The 20,819-nt window shown below is 35.3% G+C and overlaps 1 protein-coding gene across 2 annotated transcripts in view; it reads right to left on the bottom strand.

Annotated features, from left to right (window-relative positions):
• LOC121241009 (U3 small nucleolar RNA-associated protein 25) overlaps positions 1-20,819 on the bottom strand; it is a 38,739-nt gene that overhangs the window by 13,775 nt on the left and 4,145 nt on the right. The window contains exons 2-19 of one of the 2 annotated variants that reach the window (XM_041138576.1): positions 18,486-18,623; positions 17,680-17,796; positions 17,312-17,444; positions 16,573-16,670; positions 14,394-14,544; positions 13,644-13,788; positions 12,926-13,049; positions 10,599-10,699; positions 10,342-10,473; positions 9,366-9,446; positions 7,006-7,208; positions 4,770-4,842; positions 2,581-2,640; positions 2,430-2,468; positions 2,221-2,309; positions 1,903-1,967; positions 1,737-1,783; positions 873-932 (exon numbers count right to left, since the gene is read on the bottom strand). In XM_041138576.1, the coding sequence (XP_040994510.1) occupies positions 873-932; positions 1,737-1,783; positions 1,903-1,967; positions 2,221-2,309; positions 2,430-2,468; positions 2,581-2,640; positions 4,770-4,842; positions 7,006-7,208; positions 9,366-9,446; positions 10,342-10,473; positions 10,599-10,699; positions 12,926-13,049; positions 13,644-13,788; positions 14,394-14,544; positions 16,573-16,670; positions 17,312-17,444; positions 17,680-17,794 (1,716 nt within the window). In that variant the 5' untranslated portion in view covers positions 17,795-17,796; positions 18,486-18,623. Of the gene's footprint in view, positions 1-872; positions 933-1,736; positions 1,784-1,902; positions 1,968-2,220; positions 2,310-2,429; positions 2,469-2,580; positions 2,641-4,769; positions 4,843-7,005; positions 7,209-9,365; positions 9,447-10,341; positions 10,474-10,598; positions 10,700-12,925; positions 13,050-13,643; positions 13,789-14,393; positions 14,545-16,572; positions 16,671-17,311; positions 17,445-17,679; positions 17,797-18,485; positions 18,624-20,819 lie in introns of those variants that run through there. The other variant, XM_041138575.1, reaches the window with a different exon arrangement.

Genomic DNA, 20,819 nt, shown 5'->3' with positions numbered 1-20,819 from the left:
TAATTGTCTGTGTGACCAAAAACTTCCAAATTCTATTTTTTCAGATCTAGTTTTAGAGCCCTAAGCTTACCTACTAAAATGAAACTTGGAGTGCCACTAACCTGATACGATGCCCACCAATCACGCACCGTCTCTACAAACCCATTCGCTGTCAGCCACATGTTCTCAAACTTGAAATACCGGCAGCCCCTATGAATGCCCCCACAATCTAAAAGAATGGAAAAATGATCTGAACTGACTCGAGGTAACCTTTTTTGACTTACTTCTAGATAGTGGGCTTTCCATGACGGAGAGACAAGGAATCTATCCAACTTTGATCAAGCCCGACCATTTGACCATGTGTACTCACCCCCCACCACGGGAAGGTCCACAAGGGTCCAGATAAAAAATGAACTCGGAGAATTCTTCCATAGCTCTAGTATGCCGATGATGCCCTGAATGTTCACTAGGAAAGCAAGTACAGTTGAAATCACCACCCATACACCATGGAACATCCCATAAAGTTATATTACCCACCGCAATCCCAAACATACAGTTAATTAGCCATAGAAGCTACTAAAGGAACCAAAAATGGGAAACAATCTCCATTTTTTTTTTTTTTACAAGTCAATCTCCAACCTAATCACATAAAGGAAAAAAAGGTTTTCCAGTTTTATTTCCAGATTAAATTATGGAATAATCAGACTCATTCAGTAAGCTCAAGAGCCACCTCTTACCCATTAAGCAGCTAGAAAGAATACAAAAGGGGCAAAAATCGTATGGGGCAGTGTGAACTTAATAAAGAAACTTGAACTGAACTTAATAAGATGAATTGCTCAAGATATCACAAAACATATCTAATTTAAAACATACACCAACACTGTGAGGCATACCTGCCGTACTTGGAGTAACACTTTTGGAAGAACACCCTTGTACTCGCATACCAACTTTACCTGTAAAAATAACAAAGCATTTTGGCATCATAAACTTTAAAATAGATAAGAAACTATATAAAAGACACTAATACTTGAAAAAAGCAACTTGCATAGGCAGCAGTATTCCCGTACACTTTTACATTAACAGCAAAGTATAATGAATTTGTTATTCATTATAATGCTATTTTACCCTATTTAAACCAATAAATAAAATATTTTATAAGTTGAAAATTTGTTTTTGGTAAGTAATTGGATAAAAGGAAACCCCGAACTATGCAACCAGTAAGTCTTGAACCAATTAACCTCCCTCCACCCTATTCTTATGACACAAGAAGATACATCAGAGGCTAGAGCTAATTACTGAAACATTAAATGTGCAATTGGTCCCCACTCTCCATATTGATCACGTCTTCATCAATCAAAAACAAAATTGAAAAGAATAACCATACCATTCACATAATAGAAGCTACTCTGATTAAAGAGGCAAGCATCCTAACAACACTTATATTAACAAGTGAGTAGATGTAGAGATATCAAAACAGGCAGCAACCTATTCCTTTTTTTTTTTTTAAGAACGCAGCAAATCCATTGGTGAAATAATTGGTAAAGCTTATTGTTTAGAGTTCTGTCAAAACCAAATTTATTTGGGTAATTAAAATTTTGCATTGCCAGGACAGGACAACATTCATCCACTCATCCCATTTGTCTCTTGTTCCCTCATTAAATAACCAGGGGAGGAAAAGCTCATAGTCTCCAGGCCAAGGTTGGCAACACATTTGCATGCAGACATACTAAAGAAAATGTAACAGAATACCAACACACCTTTCCTTGGTAGTTAGTGCAATGGTGATTGAACAACGCATTAATATCTGTAACAAGAATGCATAAATACAGATTAGAAAACACAGAAATGCGCACATGCACACACAAAAGATGGAAATGTTTATATCGCAAGCCTCATTAGAATAAGAGCAGTAAACATCATTACCTGGGTTAGAATAATAACCCAAAATAATTGTTTGCCTATAAAACCTCGCACATCGATCCAGATACCTAAACATAAAGATGAGTTAAAGCAATATGTTTTAAGAAATAATATAAATTACATGAAACTTCTAATAAAACAACTTTTTCAAAACAAAACCAAACGTTACCTAGAGAGGAAACCTTTCTTTTAACTACTTATGACTAAAGGTTTCCTTAGCCTACCCCGCACACCCTCCCCCCACCCCCAAAAAACAGAACAAAATAAAATAAGTTAAAACAAAAGTTCATCTCAACCTTGTAAGTATTACTGAGAACATACCATGGTCTAATACGTGTAATATCAGTTCCATGCCGCCTAGATGGTATGTGGTTCAATTGTTCAACAACTGTATTCACATGTGACCAATTCTGGATATTTTTCATTGAAAAAGGAATGAGGAAAAAAAATAAAAGAAACAAAAACTGACATCATGATCCATACAAGCTGCAAAACATATATTTCAAGTAGTTAAATGCTGCACCACATACTTGCATTGCAATGACATCCGCATGATCAATGATTAGAACCTACACAAGGCAAAACTATATATATCAACGATATAGGAAACTACAGGCATATATATTTTTTTAAACAAGTATAAATTCATACTCCTGAAAAATTACAAATAGGATAAATCACCTCTAGAGAAGAAAGATAATCAACATCTTTTTCCTTGTATTTTTGAGCCTCCCATATTTTCTGCAAACATTTAAAGTCGGGTGTTACTCGCATTTTTAGCCAAAATAGACAGAGTAACCATCCATAAAAACTCAAAAGGATAACAATAACAAGTAAACAATCTCCCTGTACATTACGCAAGCAAATTTAAAATTATACACGTAGAAAAAGCAACTCACAGTTTGAGCTCTGTTTACACTACCTCTAATGTATCTTGCTACTAAAAATTGAACTTCTAATTTCTTTTTTATTGGCACCGGGTGTCCAAGAACAAAGTATCAACTAATCTCGAGGGTGCAGAGGCTCTTGACAAGGCGTTTCTTGCAAGTGCACCTTAGGTAATTCAAGGGGAATTCCCCAGTCTGATGGCCCCAAGAAATTGTTTGCATCCAAGAGGATTCGAACCTTAAACCGGGAGGGAGCATACCACCAAGACCAAGACTCTACCACTTGAGCCAACCCCTAGGGGTTCTTCTAATTTTATAAGTCATATCGCATTAATCTTCACTCATTGAATTTCTCCCATTCCACATGGTTGAACATAGCAAGTAGCAACAGACAAGTATGGCTTAATCTGAACTTGACTATAATGCATGTTGAAAAGGAGATGAAACAAAGAAAAAAATTAACAGTTAATAAACAAATGATCCCTGAATTCTCCCAGCTTGATGCACACAAGATAGTTATGAACATATTTATTGTTACCCTTCCACTGAGACGCTGGTCAAAAGAGCGTGTTTTAAGATAGAGCCTAGGCAGACAAATGCAAAATTAATAGATACAGAAAGTAAGAAAACTGAATGGTTAAACTAGCTTCATTTACCCACTGCAAAAAACCATTGAACCTCGAGCCCAGACTCCAAGTTCAAAGAAGAAAACCACATGGACATTCAAGGGGATCAACAGCCCCTATTCATCCCCTTCATAAATGAGACACTAAAATAATTTGACTTAAAACCTATTTCCAGCATGCAGAACAGCCTTGCAGAAAACAGAGGCACTGAGAAAAGGCATAAGGGTGACTTAAAAATTCCCAAATGTCCCATAATGCACAAATATAATGAAAGGGTCACCATAATAAAGATATCACAGAACGTCATTCTACTATAATAACCGCACACTATCTATCATGAAATTCCAAATAGCAGCAAGAAGTTTCATGGAGAACATAGGGTTTACTTGATTTACCACCTGATAAGAGGGTTTCCCTATGTGAGCGGCAGAGCCTTCAACAGAGCCAGAAATATGCCTATGTCGTCTCTACATGCCCTTTGCTAATTGAATTCAAAGCATTCAATTTAGTAACTCCCATATTTGTTCCAGGCATGCCAAACATTTTTACAGGCTCTTATATTTTGATTTTGTCTAATCAAAATCAAAATATCTCATCTCATCTCATTTCATCATTACAACCTTTCCAAATTCTCATACAAAAATATAATAAACAATTCAACTTTTTCAAATTCCAAAATAAAAATAATACTAAAAAAATTATATTCTAACAATATTTTATTCAACTTTCAACAAAACATCTCATCTCATCTGTACTGTCTATCCAAACCCTAAATCAACAAAATTGAAATTTAGTCTTCATGCTTGTTAGAGTCTTAATTGTATTACTCCTTAGTTTCTTGTTTGTGTCAAATGTGTATGGATGTCAAATGTGGCTGATACTCAGCTTCCACATTTGTCACCTCCAAAAATCTTCAACCAATTGGGACAGCCTCTAACAGCCATGTAGTTACCTCAAGCGGTGTCAGCATGGGGCAACTTAAGTGAAGTGTCTAGGTATCCTAGCTTGTCAAGCACATATTATTTTAAATCTTCTTGTAACAATCGTTCATTGCACCACTAGATGAATCCACAACCACAAAGGTTACAAGTAGTTCTTATAAGACAGTATCTTAGGCAGCACCCTATAGCATTTGCATGAACCCACTTTTCAAGAATTAAAATATCTTGTTAATCAAGACAAAATTAAAGATATAAACATGCATACTGGAAAAGTTCATGGTCTATTGTGCATAATAATCCATAGCAAGGTGAAAACAAATGCGCAGAAGATGTGCCATGTGAGTAAAAGCTAAACCAATCTCCTGGATAATGATAAGAAATAATCTGAAAAACAAATAAAGAGAATAACTGCTCACCCCGACTAAACGAACTGGAGAAGCAACAATGATGTCTGAGGAATAGAAATCGCTGTACAACTTTATCCTCCTCCTAGAAAATAATCAAAGGAAACGGAAGGTTGGGAAACTTTTGTTTTTATCGGTAACAAAATATTATCTATCAAAAGTGTATGAAAGAGCCCCAAGTATACGGGACATATACAAGAGCAACGCCCAAGCATGCTAGTTTAGTGATACAAGGAATTCATGAAAGATCATGCCATGAAAATCAATTACAATCGACCAATGAAGTAAAGTATTGAAAAATAAGTTTCTAAGCTCATCCATTGACCCACTCAACAAGAACATCTAAACCCACTCAATCAGTGTTAAACCCAGACCACACCCTCAAATATGTACTCTTATGAGGAAGTAATCTCTGGTGTGTCATTAGCCAATAATTCTCCTGGAGCTGACCTAACAGATCAAAAATCTGCCAAAGATCCAAGAGAGTGCCTTTAGCTGCAGGCAACTCCTGTCAAAGCCACTTGCAGAAACAATATAACAATGGCTTTCACAATTTTGGAAAACAAAAGAGAATAAATCTTTCATGTCAAAACCTAGCTGACTGATTTAAAAAGCGCATGTGGGAGTTCAAGAGTGGTGGAGTGCCTCCACAGTCTCCATACTAGTGTAAAAATACATATATACATAGCATGTTCTAAGAATATATACTTAAAATACAGTTTATGCACATTACATTAAGAAAAATAATATTTTCGATAAGTTTATTGATCTCATCATCGTTTCTTTGTTTAGTCTCCTTCCTTTCGGTGATAGTACAGAATAATAGAATATAACTAGCAGCAGATTAATTAGTGTTTTCACTTGCTGTCCAGGCATCCTAGGTTCTAGGCCTGCAACATACGTTGCTGCCATTTTATGATGGCAGCTGGACATATTATGTGCTCACTCCAAGCCACTTCTACGAGGCACTTGTACCAAGAAGACTAATTAGATGCATGCCAGTCCATAAAATCTACGAAAAACCTCAAAGTACCTGATAATTCACATTCATAAAACTATATTGGTGTTGGGGAGGGGATCCCATATTAAGTTTTGGGAGGACATTTGGTGTGGGAGTGAGGCTCTAAAGGATGCCTTTCCAGCTATTTTCTGAGTGGCTCGCAATTAGGAAGCATCCATAGAGGACCTCATGATTATATTAGGGGATCATGTGCAGTGGAATGTGACATTTAGTAGAGCGGCACAAGGTTGGGAAGTAGACATTTTTTAGGCCTTTTTCAGCCTCGTATATTCTGTGAAGCCGAATAGACAGCAAGCTGACAGCTTATGGTGGAACCCTGCGGGTAAGGGCATCTTCTCAGTTAGATCCTTCTATAAGTCCCTTTCCTATGCCGCAACCATTCAGTTCCCATGGAAGAGACTTTGGAGAAATAAGGCGCCTCCGAAAGCGGTCTTCTTTACATGGACAGCAGCATGGGGAAAGATTCTGACCACTGATAACCTGAGGAAGCGACGGTTAGTTATACTAGATCGGTGTTGCTTGTGTAAGAGATCCGGTGAGACAATGGAACATCTATTGTTACATTGCGAGATAACTAGAGCCTTGTGGGTGGAAGTTTTCAGTCGAGTAGAGTTATCCTTCGTGATGCCGGCAACTGTGGTTGATCTGTTGGCCAGTTGGACACTTCCTATAGGAGTTCAACAAATTAAGGAGGTGTGGAAAATGATCCCGATTTGTATCATGTGGTGCATTTGGCAAGAGCGCAATGATCGGACTTTTGATAACAAGGAGCGGTCGCCAGAGGAACTTAGAGATTTACTTTTCCGTACTTTATTGCTATGGGCCATTGCTTTAGATTTTAATGGCCTGAATGTACATGACTTTCCAGCTTCCCTTTCATTAACCTAGATAGGTTCTATCCCCTGTATCCTTCTTGTGTACTTGGGTTTTTGCCTATCTCTATTTATAATATTATCGATTACTTATAAAAAAAAAAATAATCTGCTTAGTTGCCATTGAGACCACTTTTGCCACCAAAAGCGGATTATGGCTAGTAGGTCAAAACCAATTTTGCAATTGCATAACTTTTCTTAGTGGCACCTAGATTTATCTTTAGCCTCACATCCGAACTTAATTCTTTTCACTATTTGTAACAAAAATTGATGAAGTACTAATTAGGCCACCATAGCTAAGAATGTGAATTCTATGGATTTGTAGTGGCATTACTATATATTAAAGAAATCTTACCTCTTAAACTTAATTCCAAACATAAACTGATCTTCATCATCCCTTTTGCCACTAAAAAGTGCTTGAAAGTCGGAAGGTTTTGAAGACTTCTGAGCTTTTGAATTTCCCTGGGTGTGATGTGATAGCTCGTCCTCGTCTTCATCATCTTCGTCCTCCTGGGTTCCAAATTCTTTAAGGAAACGATCCATGTGCTCCACATTAGCCTGAGAACACCGGTAAAATAGTATCAACAGATTAAAAAGGAAACTTCTATAATTGGACTGATCTTTTACAAAAACTTGTCTATATAAGTCAAGGGTGTGCAAGCCCTGTACTAGTCTCTTGAAAAAAAAAGAGGGACCTACCTAAAAAAACCCACTTATATGGTCGGTCCTTTTTTTTTTTTCAGAGGGCTAGCATGGTACTTTTTTTTTATAGTCAATAAGAGATTTTATTCTGAGTAAATAGACATAGCCCAAGTACACAGGATGTATACAAGTAAGTACACCTAAATACAAGCTAAAGCAAAAACAGTACTAAAATAAAACATGACAAATGTTCCCATCCCTTACAAGATTCTTCAGCCAAAAATTTGAAGTGCTAAGGAAAAAATCCCTAAAGTCCCCCATAGAACATTCGCAATCTTCAAAACACCTCCCATTTCTTTCAAGCCATAAGCACCAAAACAAACATAAGGGAATCATCCTCCACACTGCTGCACTGCCACAACATCCCACTGAACCTTGCCAGCAAGCCAAAAAATCCACCACATGCATAGGCATCACCCAAGCAATGCCTACCCTTGCTAAAATCTCATTCCACAAAATTTTCGCCACCTCACAGTGAAGAAAAAGATGGTTAACAGATTCATCATCCTTCTTACACATAAAACACCAATCAACCACAAAAAAACCTCTCTTCCTCAAATTATCCGTAGTTAATATTTTCCCAAGAGACACCAACAAACAGAAAAAAGCAACCTTACTAGGCACCTTTGCCCTCCAGATACATTTCCAGGGATTCTTTAACTCCCTGACTAATCAATGCCTTATAAAAAGATTTTACAGTAAATCTGGAGTTATTTGTTTGCAACCACAGCAGGCTGTCCTCTCTATTCTGATCAATTTTCATATCATATAATCTTCCAAAAAAATCAGAAATCTCACCCACTTACCAATCCTGCACATCTCAATTGAAATCCACATTCCCCTGAAGCATGTTATTAGAAATCTTATAAGACTCAGCCACTGCAGCCCCTTTATCTCTAGCAATCCTAAATAAATTAGGATAAATGTACTTAAGAGCTGAATCCCCGCACTAAGTATCATGCCAAAAGTAAATATTTGCCACATCCCCCACTTTAAAATTTAAGTTTTTAACAAAGTCCCCCCATACTAGCCGGATGGACTTCCACAAAGCCCACCCCATAAACCCCTTGCATGGTACTTGCACGTGCTAGGCTTGTATCATTACCCATCTTTTACTCATCAAAGAAGAAACATAAGGAAAACATAAATTACTATTTAGTACTATTTTCTTTGATAAATAGTTGGATAAATTTGAGTTTGCAGGAAGTAATGTGAAGTACAATTATATAAATACTATTTAATTTGATAAATAGTTCAACTCACTATACGATCCTAACCTGCATGTACATTTTACCATGTTGTATTGCCAACCTTTAGTTCAATTTAACTCCCAGGAATCATGTCATTGTACAATCTTGCAAAAAAGCTAATCTAAAGAAAACTTGAGCATGAAAATGAAAACAAGAATGCCAAGGAGTCTTAGGGCAGGTTTGGGGGATGGGATGAGACACAAAATTCTCATCTCATCTCATATCATCATTACACCTTTTTCAAATCCCCATACAAAATATAATAAACAATTCAACTTTTTCAAATCCCAATTCACCTTTTTCAAATCCCAATACAATAATAATATTAAAACACAATATTTTAAACTCTCAAACAAAACACAAAATTCTCATCTCACCCCCAAACCTGCCCTTATTATAAAAGAAACAAAACCTAAATGTATTCTTTAAGTGAAACATTGCAAGTCTAGTATAGTTAAGGAACCACTTCTACAACAAATTTCCACATCGAAAAAAAGGAACCTACTACAAACAAAAATTTCTAAAAGATATTCAAGAATTTGAGAGAGAGAGAGAGAGAGCCATTGAATCTTCACTATCTAGTGCTTTTTGATTTTAAGGCATCTGAGTCATATAGAGTAAACACCAGTTTGATTTTTCATCAAAATTATTTGGAAAGAGTATACATTGGCTAATAAAATGTGAATGACCCACCTTATGTTACAAAACATTAGTTCAGATCAAGCTAGTGAGAGGATAAAACAAATCAGAGATGATGGAATACCTTGTGAGCTAGAGGGGTTAGTTTAATTAGCCTCTGAACAAAACGAAGTGCGATGTGTTTAAGTGGCAATAGGATCAAAACCTGCAGCACATAATAAAAAACAAAGCTTGTTTACTAAGCAAGCACACTGAAAATACTACATAGAATGATATGTAAAAGAATCATAAAGGAAGGGAGACAAAACTTCAAGCACTTCTAAAGGAGACTAGTTACAACTGAAAAAGCTTCACTGAGACCTTCATATTAAAACAGTTTCAATCGTATGTTACAGCAGCATAGTATCAAATTTAAAAAATTCCAAAAGCCAAGGAAAGAGAGCCCATATACAAGCCGTCAGCATGTGTAATAGTCACAGTGCAGCATATAATTATAAACAAGCCTACAGCTGCTTTTAGAAATAAATTGATCCAATATCGAATATAGAAAATTAAAGATAGACTGATATCAGTCATGTAGACAAACTGATATTCTAAATGTGACCACCATTTTCCACACATTCCACATGCCACGAGAAGCAAACTTAATAAGTTCAAACCCTCAACCCAAAGGATGTTCATAAGTTAATATTCGGTTTAAGTTGTGAAATTATCAGTAGCTTCTAAAAATTTAAAATCACATAAGCAATTAATTTCTACACTTGGCATGCCACAAAATGTTCTATCATTTTTTTATAAGTAAAATATTGCTCTAACGTTTATTTACAACTATATATGTATTTAGCTAGAAAAAGCTAATATCCTAATATTCAAGAGAGATACCTAAGCACAATGGTGTCCATCATAAACATGTCTAACATCTGAAAATATATTGAGAAACCTCTGATAATTACCATACCAGGCATCAAGCTTTTATGTAATATCTATTGTCGCAATCCAGCCAAAAACCAAAAGGAAAAAAGGGTAGAAGAAAGAAAAGTATGGTCCAGGTCTGGTTCCCATAAGTAACACCAAAATCACAAGAAAATAATTAGTGCTACCTTAGGACGAGTAAAGCCATGATCACGGAAACTATCACCACCAAGATTTGCATTGTAAGCACTGCTTGGATCCTTTGCCAGTTTTGAATCATTCTTTGTCACAAGATCTCTAGTTCTGAATAAATGATTAAGCTGCATAATATACTCTTCATTTAATCATCCAATGAGAATAACAAACACCAAATATCTAATGGAAAGAATTAAGTCCTATTAAAAAAAAAGTAAAAATCCAAGAATGGGCAGTTGCATGAACATACAGAATGCATAATATAAGCCTCCATGATACTCGAGTCTTCTTCCAGGCCTTTGAGATAAAAGGGTTTCTTGTTACAATGTAATATATCCCGATAACCATTGCCTGAAAAAAAAAAGACAGCAAATTCATTTTAATACCCACATAGCAGTACCCGTTGTCAGTCCTTCGGATTGCAAGTTCATAAAGTTAATAAAGGGGAACAAAAGGATAACTGTCAGGGAAACCACATGATTATGTGTATCAAAATTAATCAAACCTTCCATAACAGATTTGATAGAAAAAACAACAGTGATAAGAATATATGGTTCATGTATACTTCCTGTGTACCTGGGTCTTGCCTATTTCTATGAATACAATATCTTTGATTCCCTATAAAAAAAAGATAAGAATATATGGGAAAAAAAGAGAGAATACAACTAGGGCTGAAAACCGATCCTATCGGTGCAGTTTCGGTCCAAAACCGAAACCCCCCCGATAGGTTTTTAAGAGGGTGGTGCCGACCGAAACCGGCCAACAGGGATAGTGAGAGAGAGCTGGCCAGAATCTTATGGTCGGTTGCTAACCCGTCCCCAAATTCACATCACAAATTAAAAATAAATCAACTCAAAATTCACATCAAATCAACTCGAAATTCACAACAAAATCACAAATTCACAACAAAACCTCAAGAGAGGTGAACAGGAGATATGAGAGGAGAACAAGAGAGGTGAACCATGAACGAGAGAGAGCTTGGAGAGACGTTTCAGAGAGGATAGATGAGAGAGCTCGGAGAGATGAGGGACAGGCCGAGTGCCGAGCGCCGTGAAGGAGGGAAGGGGAGGGCTGCAGGAGTGCGGGGTGAGAGGAGAGAGAAGTAAGAAAGAGAATCGGGATGATGAAGAGGGAGGGGGAGGGGAGGGGTTATTAAACCCTAGCTCTAAACAATGCCATTTGGTATATTAAACCAAACAACATCGTTTCATTTTAATTTTTTTGTAAACGGTTGGTGAAATACGACACCGTTTCACTTAAGTTTAAACAGTTGGTGTAAAACGACGTCATTTCACTCACTTAAGTGAAATGGCATCGTTTTACATAAGATATATATAAAAAATATATATATTATCAGCCGATTCGGCAGTTTGGGGTTGGTTCGGACCGGGACTAAACCGACTGACGTTGGTTTCGCTAAATTTATACCGTAGTCTGATCAATTCTCTGCCCGTTCCGAACTTAAGCGGCTGGTCCATGTCGGCGTTGGTTGGTCCCATTGGTTTCTATACAACCCTAAATACAACACAACCCAGCAAATTGTCCCAGCTACTTAAAATCAACATGAAAAATCAAATTCTCACCATCAATATAGACCATGGTATAGCACTATGCTTCCATAAACATGAAGCAAGCACCATTGAGAGACATGAGAAACTCCCAATTGCACACCTTACTGAGGAAGCATTAGGTAAAAGTCCCAATTTATGATTTGGATAGATACTGCAATACTCCAATTTTTTTTTTTCTTGAGACTTGATGATGGACTTAAAAGTGTGAAAGTGTCAAACCTTGTTCTAGCTAGATCAAACCCATGAGTCCACAAGGAGTTTCTTGCTATGCCAACCATTGATTTGACAAGGCAACAACATAAACTATGTTGGCACTTTTGGCCAAGTAGTTCGCATTTTGCAATTCCTTTAGATGCCAAGGTGCTAAAAATATAGAGGTTTAACATAATGTTTGATAAGGCTATTCCACAAATTAAGAACATACATGGTATGACAAAAAGTTTTCAATCCCGGTGATGTTGAACATAATTCTGTCCATGATATTCTAAGATCGAACTTGACGGTCCTGACATTGCTGAAGCTCCATCAGAGGTGGCACACATCATAGCTTCTTTACCAAAAGAAATGGTGAACCTTACAAAGGCTAAACCATCGACATTTATATTTTTCCCCATGGGAGCTGAAAATTGCTTATTTCAGACTTCATTAATACAGTCAAAAGAACATCTCAATTTCAGAAACCACGATGAGCTAGTCAAAATCATAGCCATGACCACATTTTTGTTATGACAAGGAATCCCGGATAGCGTAACGTGCTCCTATCACACGGATCAGGTAAATCATCAGTTTTTCACCATGGGACATTGCCCCTAGCAACTGTTTGATTACCATTAAATGGATTAAATAGGTGGTTATTGGCCACTTCCCACAATCCCTGATCATTGAAGCAATGGGCATGAACCAGGAAACCAGTTGCAAAGATATAAAACAAATCATTTCCGTGAGTATGACACTTGGTGCAACTGAACAGATATTGATCAAGGATAATAAGATAAGGCTCACTTACAAAGGGAAAAGAATAATCTCTCTTTAGATGAATCAAAATCATTCCTTCCAGATGTCTTAGAGACATCCAACCAGTGCTCATACAACCTGTGCTCGAGACCATAACCAGAACTTATATCAACATCCTGCAATAGTAACATCAGATTATATGTGACAGCAACAGAAAGCTGAAAAGGGGATAAAAACAATTGAAATAATGCAGTGAAATGATCAGAAATGGAACTTATGGCTTAAGCAATCAAAATTTCAACATTCAAAATCTAAGATTATAATCCTTAATAGCTCCTATAAATCCACTCAATGACCCATAATTGCAATAAACTATAAATCATAAAGGATTTAGTATATTAGGTGGTTGAATAATGTAATGACCCATAATTTCAATAAACTATGAATTGGGAAAGATCTAGTATATTAGATGGTTGAATAATGTAATGACCCAAGAAAAGGCTAAACCACATACAGACTTAATACTCTTTTTTACAAGTGCATCTAGGCTTATACTATAAAATGACTAGTAATAGTTAAAAATCTTAGAATCATTAAAAACCGCAAGAACTTCTCCTTCTTGGGCAATGAAAGACTTAATCCACTACCCTCCTATACTCAATCCGGGTGCTAAAAGTAACAATTTTAAGGAAGTAATTTAATTTTCTTTTTTTGACGAGTAAAAGAAGAGCAAACTCTAAAGACCAAAGGGTGCAATGAAGTAGGCATACCTTTAAGAAACAGTCTCCAGTTCCAATCCACTTGCAATTTGACATCCCATCAGCAGGCTCCTCCCACTTATATTTCCATTTCCTTTTGGACAGATTTTCAACTTCTTCTTCTGATAACTTGCACCCCAAGTGTGAACTAAAGGAACTGCAGAATAAAAGATAGAATATCTACATGACACAACATGTATATTGGGGTGCAACCTAGTTGGAAGAAAAATCGATATTGCAATATTTACCACAAAGATGACAGGCTCAGAAGTATGTATGCACAAATATCATAAAATTCTTGAAGATAATTTGCTAATAAAATTTATGTTAAATCTTGCGAGACTTTAAGGCTCACATGGCTACTTCAATAGGCTCACATGGCTACTTTATACACCGATATCTATATCTCCTCTTTCTGAACTTACAATAGGAGGAGAAAAATGATCGTGTTACTGGGTGGTTAGCAAGTCCACTCTAATATCCTTAGCTACTTCAACCCACTGTTTCATGAAGGTGAGGCCTTAATGCATAATAACATGAGGCTATGTCAATTTTATGCGGAATTATAAATAAATAAATAAATATAATCACAATAAGAGAATAAAAAGCAGTCGCAGGATTGACCTCTCAATATGTATGCTTGTTAATTGATTAGATATCAAAAGTTACAACAGAATGGTAAGAATATCAAATGACAGACCACCGCTAAATAAAATAATTAGAAGGCATCTACATAAATATCTACATAAATATATTATATACCTCATGCACACTGAACCTTCAACAGAAAATAGATCATCGACTTCAACATCATGCTCTTGATCTGTTTCAGAGGCATCGGGGTCATCTACAGTTTCAGCATCTTCATTTCTCTCCCCCATGTCAACCATGTCATTCTGTTGCAGTATACCTTCTATAGCATGAGGAAATATCATGATCAGCTCCTCAGAAAACAAAGCACATAAAGTTAAATAAACTGCAACAAAACTCAGCACGACACAGAATGACTGCACAACTTTTTATAGTTACTCAGTTTACTAATAAAGCAAAAGGCAAAGCCAAGGTACACATGAATTATACAAGATGAGATTTTTTCTTAATACAAGCAAGATGAAGACTAGGATAACTCATATATAAAGATTATGAAAAGAAATGTTTTTTTAATAATGTGCAACCTAGCCAAGGCCCCTTTTAACCCACCCTCAGAGAGCAAACCGCAGATACACAACCCCACCATCAAACCGTGTATCACATAATGCAAAAAAACTCCTCTCAAGCCTGCCATAGAAGAAAATGGTTTCACCTTGAAAGATGAATTTACACACCATAACCAAATCACATTGAAAATAGAAATTATGCATAAATAGAGCATCTTCCAGGTGTTATCCTCTTCACTTGAGCTTCTATTTCAACCACCAAGTTCTCATTAATGCCTTCTTTCTTTTGATAAGCAATAGAAGATTTATTAAAAACTACAAAAAAATGTAGTCCAAGTACACAGGAAGTATACAAGAGAAACACCTAACAAGAAAATAAATAGACAATAAAATCATGAAAAATAGCCCATTAAAATCCGTAGAGGCTGCCCAAAAGGACCAACGTATTGAAATAGAGAGTTTTAAAACAACTCCATCGTCCGCTCATGATCCTCAAAATTCCTAATTCCTATCATTCTTTTTTTTTTTTATAGGTAATTCCTATGATTCTTTTCCCTCCAAAAACAGTGTTAGATAGAGAAGCACCATTTTTCACACTACTATAATTTGTGGCCTGTCATATAACCCTCTCCAATTGACAAATAGGTCTATTGTTCTTCTGAGTATAACTCAAACCAACCCAACTCGACCAAGAAAGTTATTCCACAATGCATTGGAAAACTTTTTTTTTTTTTTATAAGTAATACGAAGTTTTATTGAATCAAGTAAATAGGCATAACCCAAGTACACATGAAGTATACAAGAGAAAACACCCAAATACAAGTTAGGAACTTTTTTTTTTGATCGGTAAACAAATTTTTATTGATCAAAAGGGAGACATAGAGTGTCCAATCAAATACAAGTTAGGAACTAGTAGAACCTAAAAGAAAATCATGAAAATGATCCCCATTCAGAACAAGAACATCCACCCAAAGACATCAAGTTTGAAAGAGAAACTCTCTAATTCCTCCCAACGAGCATTCTCTATCTTCAAACTCACAATGGACTAAAAGGCATCAACAAATTTTTCACTCTCTCTCCACATACAACACTAGTTTGTCACAATGAAACGACGTCTCCGATTGTCACTATAATGACTTCTTCCTTAAATCTACCATTCAGTCAATGTTGACAATACGTCTTCAACCACCCGTGGTTATTAAATCCATCAGAACATACGATCTTATATGAGATCCTCACCCCCAATCCTAGATCATAATAGGTCTGCACCACACACCTAATCCTATTGACAAAACATCTCTCTCATTTCAGACTTCCTCGAATCACTCAATCCAATCCATTAAGGAGGATTAGTGACCTTTGCAAGTATTTAAAATTCCAAAACACCTTTGCATTAAGGAAACCATTTTTGGGCGCACCACACAAATAAGCCGCAAAAGCATTTGAACTTAAACTCTAAATCCCACATGCCACTAGAAATATATTTAAATTAGAGAGTACTAACAGTAGGAACCAAAAATGAGGATCAAAAGTCTGTCTTAAGAGAATACTTAATAACTATAGAAAATAAACAACACGGCATGTGCACAAAATATAAAAATATTTTTTATGGGTACAACAAAATAACCATATATCCATGCTAAGTGACAAGGAGATTTTTTAGGTCAATACCAAGGAATATCGAAAACTCGTAAACTTTTTATAATGCAAACAAAAAAAAAAAAAACAGAATTCTATTGATACTTGGTTGAATAAACCTTATAAAGGCCATAAAATCCTCTTACCTTCTTCACTATCTTCCTCCTCTGACACGCTAAAAGATTCAGACTCATCTTCTTCATCATCATCTTCTGTGTCACTTTTACCTTCTTCCTGCCTTTGTCTATGCCAAAAAAAAAATAAATGAAACATGTTAGCTTCAAGAAATTCCTAAATAGTTGTTGTTTAACGTTTCAATTCGAGTTCAAAAAAAGTTTCAAGAAGCCAAAAATGCTAATACACATGATGCAACAAGTATTTTTTACTGTTGATGCAAAATCCAAGTTAAAATAAGTTTGTAAAAAGAGGAAGTTAATCCTTAAAGGAATAACATCATTAGCAACTCTATAAGTATATGGTCAGTGGGAAGAATGCAACGCCCAATGGTCCTTGCTTTGATGATTGGGAAAGGACGAAGTTAGGGCTGGAACTTGATATGCTCAATTGCCTCAATGTTCTTACCTTTAGAGTTCATGAATGTGTTTAATTTGTATCCCTTGAAAATGGGTGCTATCTTTTGTACGATACCTGGGTACACGGGTTGTGCCCTTTTGCTTTCAACAATTAATTACTTATAAAAAAATGAGAGAAATATAGCAAAAATGAAACTTAGGTATTTACATCAAATATGAAGGTGCAAGAAAGTTGGATGCACCAAACATGATATCAAACAAAACAAAAATCAAATCGGGTAAAATGAGTGCAGTGATCTATCCATCTCCTCAACTAGATTGAAAATGAACTCAACTTATGAAAGTCCATTACCTCTTCTTAATCACATCGTCAACAGATTTGCTGCATGACCGCAGTGTCATCAACAAATTATCATACATTGATGCCTCTCTAGGAATTAATTCTTCCTCAGATGCAACACCAGTAGAGTGCTCGTTTGATGGCTCTGTAATAAAAGTTTGACCGAGTATTAAAAGTAAAACTAAGACAGAGATTAAGTAAAACAGATTAAAAATTCCTTATAGGGAATTTTGGGTACATAACCTCAATAATTCAATACTAGAAATAAAAATCAAAAGTCATACAATTGCAGGTCTACTCACTTAAAAATGTTTGATAGTTTATTGAGAGAACATAAACCAAACAAGCTTAACAAAATATGGAATATAAAGATGGTGGACCCAACTTGCCTGAGGAACTTGGTGAGGGGCTACGAGGAATCTGTTCTTTGATACGGCTTTTCTTAATTCCATGTCTACTCACTTCACACTTCTTGAGCGCTTTGGGTCTCTTCATGCCTACATAACATAAAATGCATTACTATATCAGTAAATAAAACTCAAAAAAATAAACAATCAGACTAGCATACCAAAAAAACAGAAGGCATGAAAGTTTCCAAAGAAACTAAAGCTAAAATTAATCAAATGACAAGCAGAGCATAGGGTTAAGCCCGCACCCGACCCCGACCCCAGCAACCCAATGGTACAAAGGCATGTGAACCGGACAAAAATGGTCGGGTCACTGTCCCGGGTCGGGTTTCCCTTTTAATGAAAAAAGGTTTAGTTGGCACATCTTCTTTCCCCGAAAATAATTGGCATATCTTATATCTCTGCAATTGGAATATTTTAATCTTTCATGACTATCTTTTGATGCTGAGACTTCCCCCAGGTTATCAGTAATTCCAAATATGGTTATGCAAGCTGTTTACGCATGAAACCCATGAGAAAGCATTGTGGCATCATCCAATATTTGGATTACCAAGCAAGGAACCACAAGAGGAAATTAAACAATATAGTTCTTTATATAGTACCCAGGCTATGATTAGAGAAAATAAGCCTCTCACAGGAAGCAAGGGAGAGAACAGAATAAACTGCAAATCCATCGGAAACTATTAGTACACGCAATGGCGATGATAGAGGCGCTGCTGCGGAGCAGAGAGAGAGAAAAGCACGGACGGTGAGAGAGAGAGAGAAGCTGATAGATTTACCAGTGGCGAGGCGGTGCAACAGGCGACGGAGGTGATGAAGACAGCGACGCGAGAGAGAGAGAGAGAGAGAGAGAGATGGAGACGACGGAGCAACGGAGGTGATGAAGGCAGAGGAGGCTAGGGTTTCGGCGTGAGAGTAAGAGAGGACATCGGCGCTAGTCGCAGATAGAGAGAGAGAGAGAGATCTGAAGGAGTGATTATTGAATTCGAGAATCTGAAGGTGGTGGGATGACACACTTACATATTTAAAAATTAGTTTTTATTAATTATTTTTAATTAATTTCTATTTTTTTATTTTATTTTTATTAAAATAATTAAATTATTTTACTTATTATCTACCCACCGCTTACTTATAGGAAAAATGAAAAACAAAATTAAAATAGATTTGATGTGTAGTACGTGATGTGTGAAAATAACAAGTAGAATTAATTTAAAAAAAAAAAAAAAAAAAAAAAAACAAGTAGAATTATTCAATCTGAAGAGTTTCAACCCTTTGCCCTTTGGGCTTTGAGCTTATGTCTTTTTGATATGGGGTTTTAAAAAAAATCCGAGTTTAGGGTTTTAAATATGGGTTTCGGATTTAAAATACTATATTTGGATTTGATGAAACTAGTTTTAGTCATGACAGTACCAGCTTGGGTATGTTCCGGACCGGAACTAGGATAAATACCCAATATGGATGGATAGTCTTAATAGTAACCAGGTTATGATTAAAATGAGAAAATAAAGCCTGAACCAAGGGAGAGAACAGAATAAACTGTAAATCCAAAAGAAACTATTAGTACATGCGATGGAATCACGATGATAAAGGCGCTGCTACGGAGCAGAGAGAGAGAAGCCGAGAGATTTTACTTGTGGTGAGGCGCAAAAGAAGAGAGAGTGAACAAAGAGAAGAGCTGGCGAGAGAGAGATGTCCGAGGGAAGGTTGTACTGTTGTGATACGCATTATGTGTCGGGGATGGGGAAGAATTAGAGGGTTTAACTAACAAAACGCACTGTTTGGTTTTGATATGGGGTTACGACATCATGAAATGACGAGCTTGAAGATTGGGATACGATCAGAATTTTGTAAGTAATAATAAAATAATTTATGAATAGTAATAAAGTAGTTTATGAATAATATTTTATAAAATTTTAGAAAATAAAAGAAAAAATTAAATAAAAATATTATAAAATTAAAATATTGTTAAAATATATTTTTAAATATTATTTTAATGATTAGTTTGAAAGTATTTGTATTTAAGTGATGTTTGAGGATGAGATGAAAATTTTGGGATGGAAACTTTTTCCAAACAAACCTGGGGATATTTAAATGTTGAGATAATTTCATCTCATCACATCTCAACATCCAAATATCACTCAAATATAAACTTTTCAATTACAAATTCTCAATTTTTTCATTTAATTATTACAATTTTTTAAACTTCTAAACAAAATACAGAAATAATTCAACTTTTTTAAATCTCAAAACAAAAATAATATTAAAAAATAATATTATAATAAAATTTTAATTTTATAATATTTTTATTCAATTTTTTTTTCTCTATTTTCTGAAAATCTCATAAAATATCATTTTATTATAATATCTAATAATATCATTTTAACTTTATTATATCTAATAATATTATTCTATTTAGAATAATATCATTATTATTCTAAAATAGATTTTCTCTATTGATTTTTTCAATAAAGGTGCTTGTGCTTATTTTGAAATACAATATTATTTTTTTTTTAAATTATAATGAGTCCTACTATAAATGGTGTGTTAACATTTCAACTTACCTGTAGCAAAACTCAACAAGTAATTGCACCAACATTCAAAGAGAAATGCTCTTCGCAGCTATAAAGCTTCTGCGCACCTTTTTTAAAAAATAAAATAAAATAAATATAAGATTCATATAAAATAATTAATTTTTTAATAGTGAACTCAACTTTTTTTTTTAAAAATAATGAATGATGTTTGCATAACTCATAATAGTACCTAGCATTAGTCACGAATCAAGCATCCCCGAGTTTGGTACCGACAGAGGACTAATACAAAAAACAAAAATCGAGAGGAAAAATTTTATTTATCAATTTTTTTATATTACATACTAATATGTGATTGGTATTTTTATCCTTATATTTAAACACATATATTGATGTATAAATTTATATATTTAAATAAAATAACATAAATGACAAATTACATATTGATGTGTAATATAGAAATAACAAGAAATATTTCTCTTTAGTAAAAGATATGATTCACAGTTAATAATGTTATGTACGACACTTTAATATCATTTTCATCGGACTATATAAAATGATGTATTTTTATCATTTTTTGAATCA

This window comes from Juglans microcarpa x Juglans regia, chromosome 7S, assembly GCF_004785595.1.
Source record: "Juglans microcarpa x Juglans regia isolate MS1-56 chromosome 7S, Jm3101_v1.0, whole genome shotgun sequence".
Lineage (NCBI taxonomy): Eukaryota > Viridiplantae > Streptophyta > Magnoliopsida > Fagales > Juglandaceae > Juglans > Juglans microcarpa x Juglans regia.
This window is presented reverse-complemented; position numbering and strand designations above follow the sequence as displayed.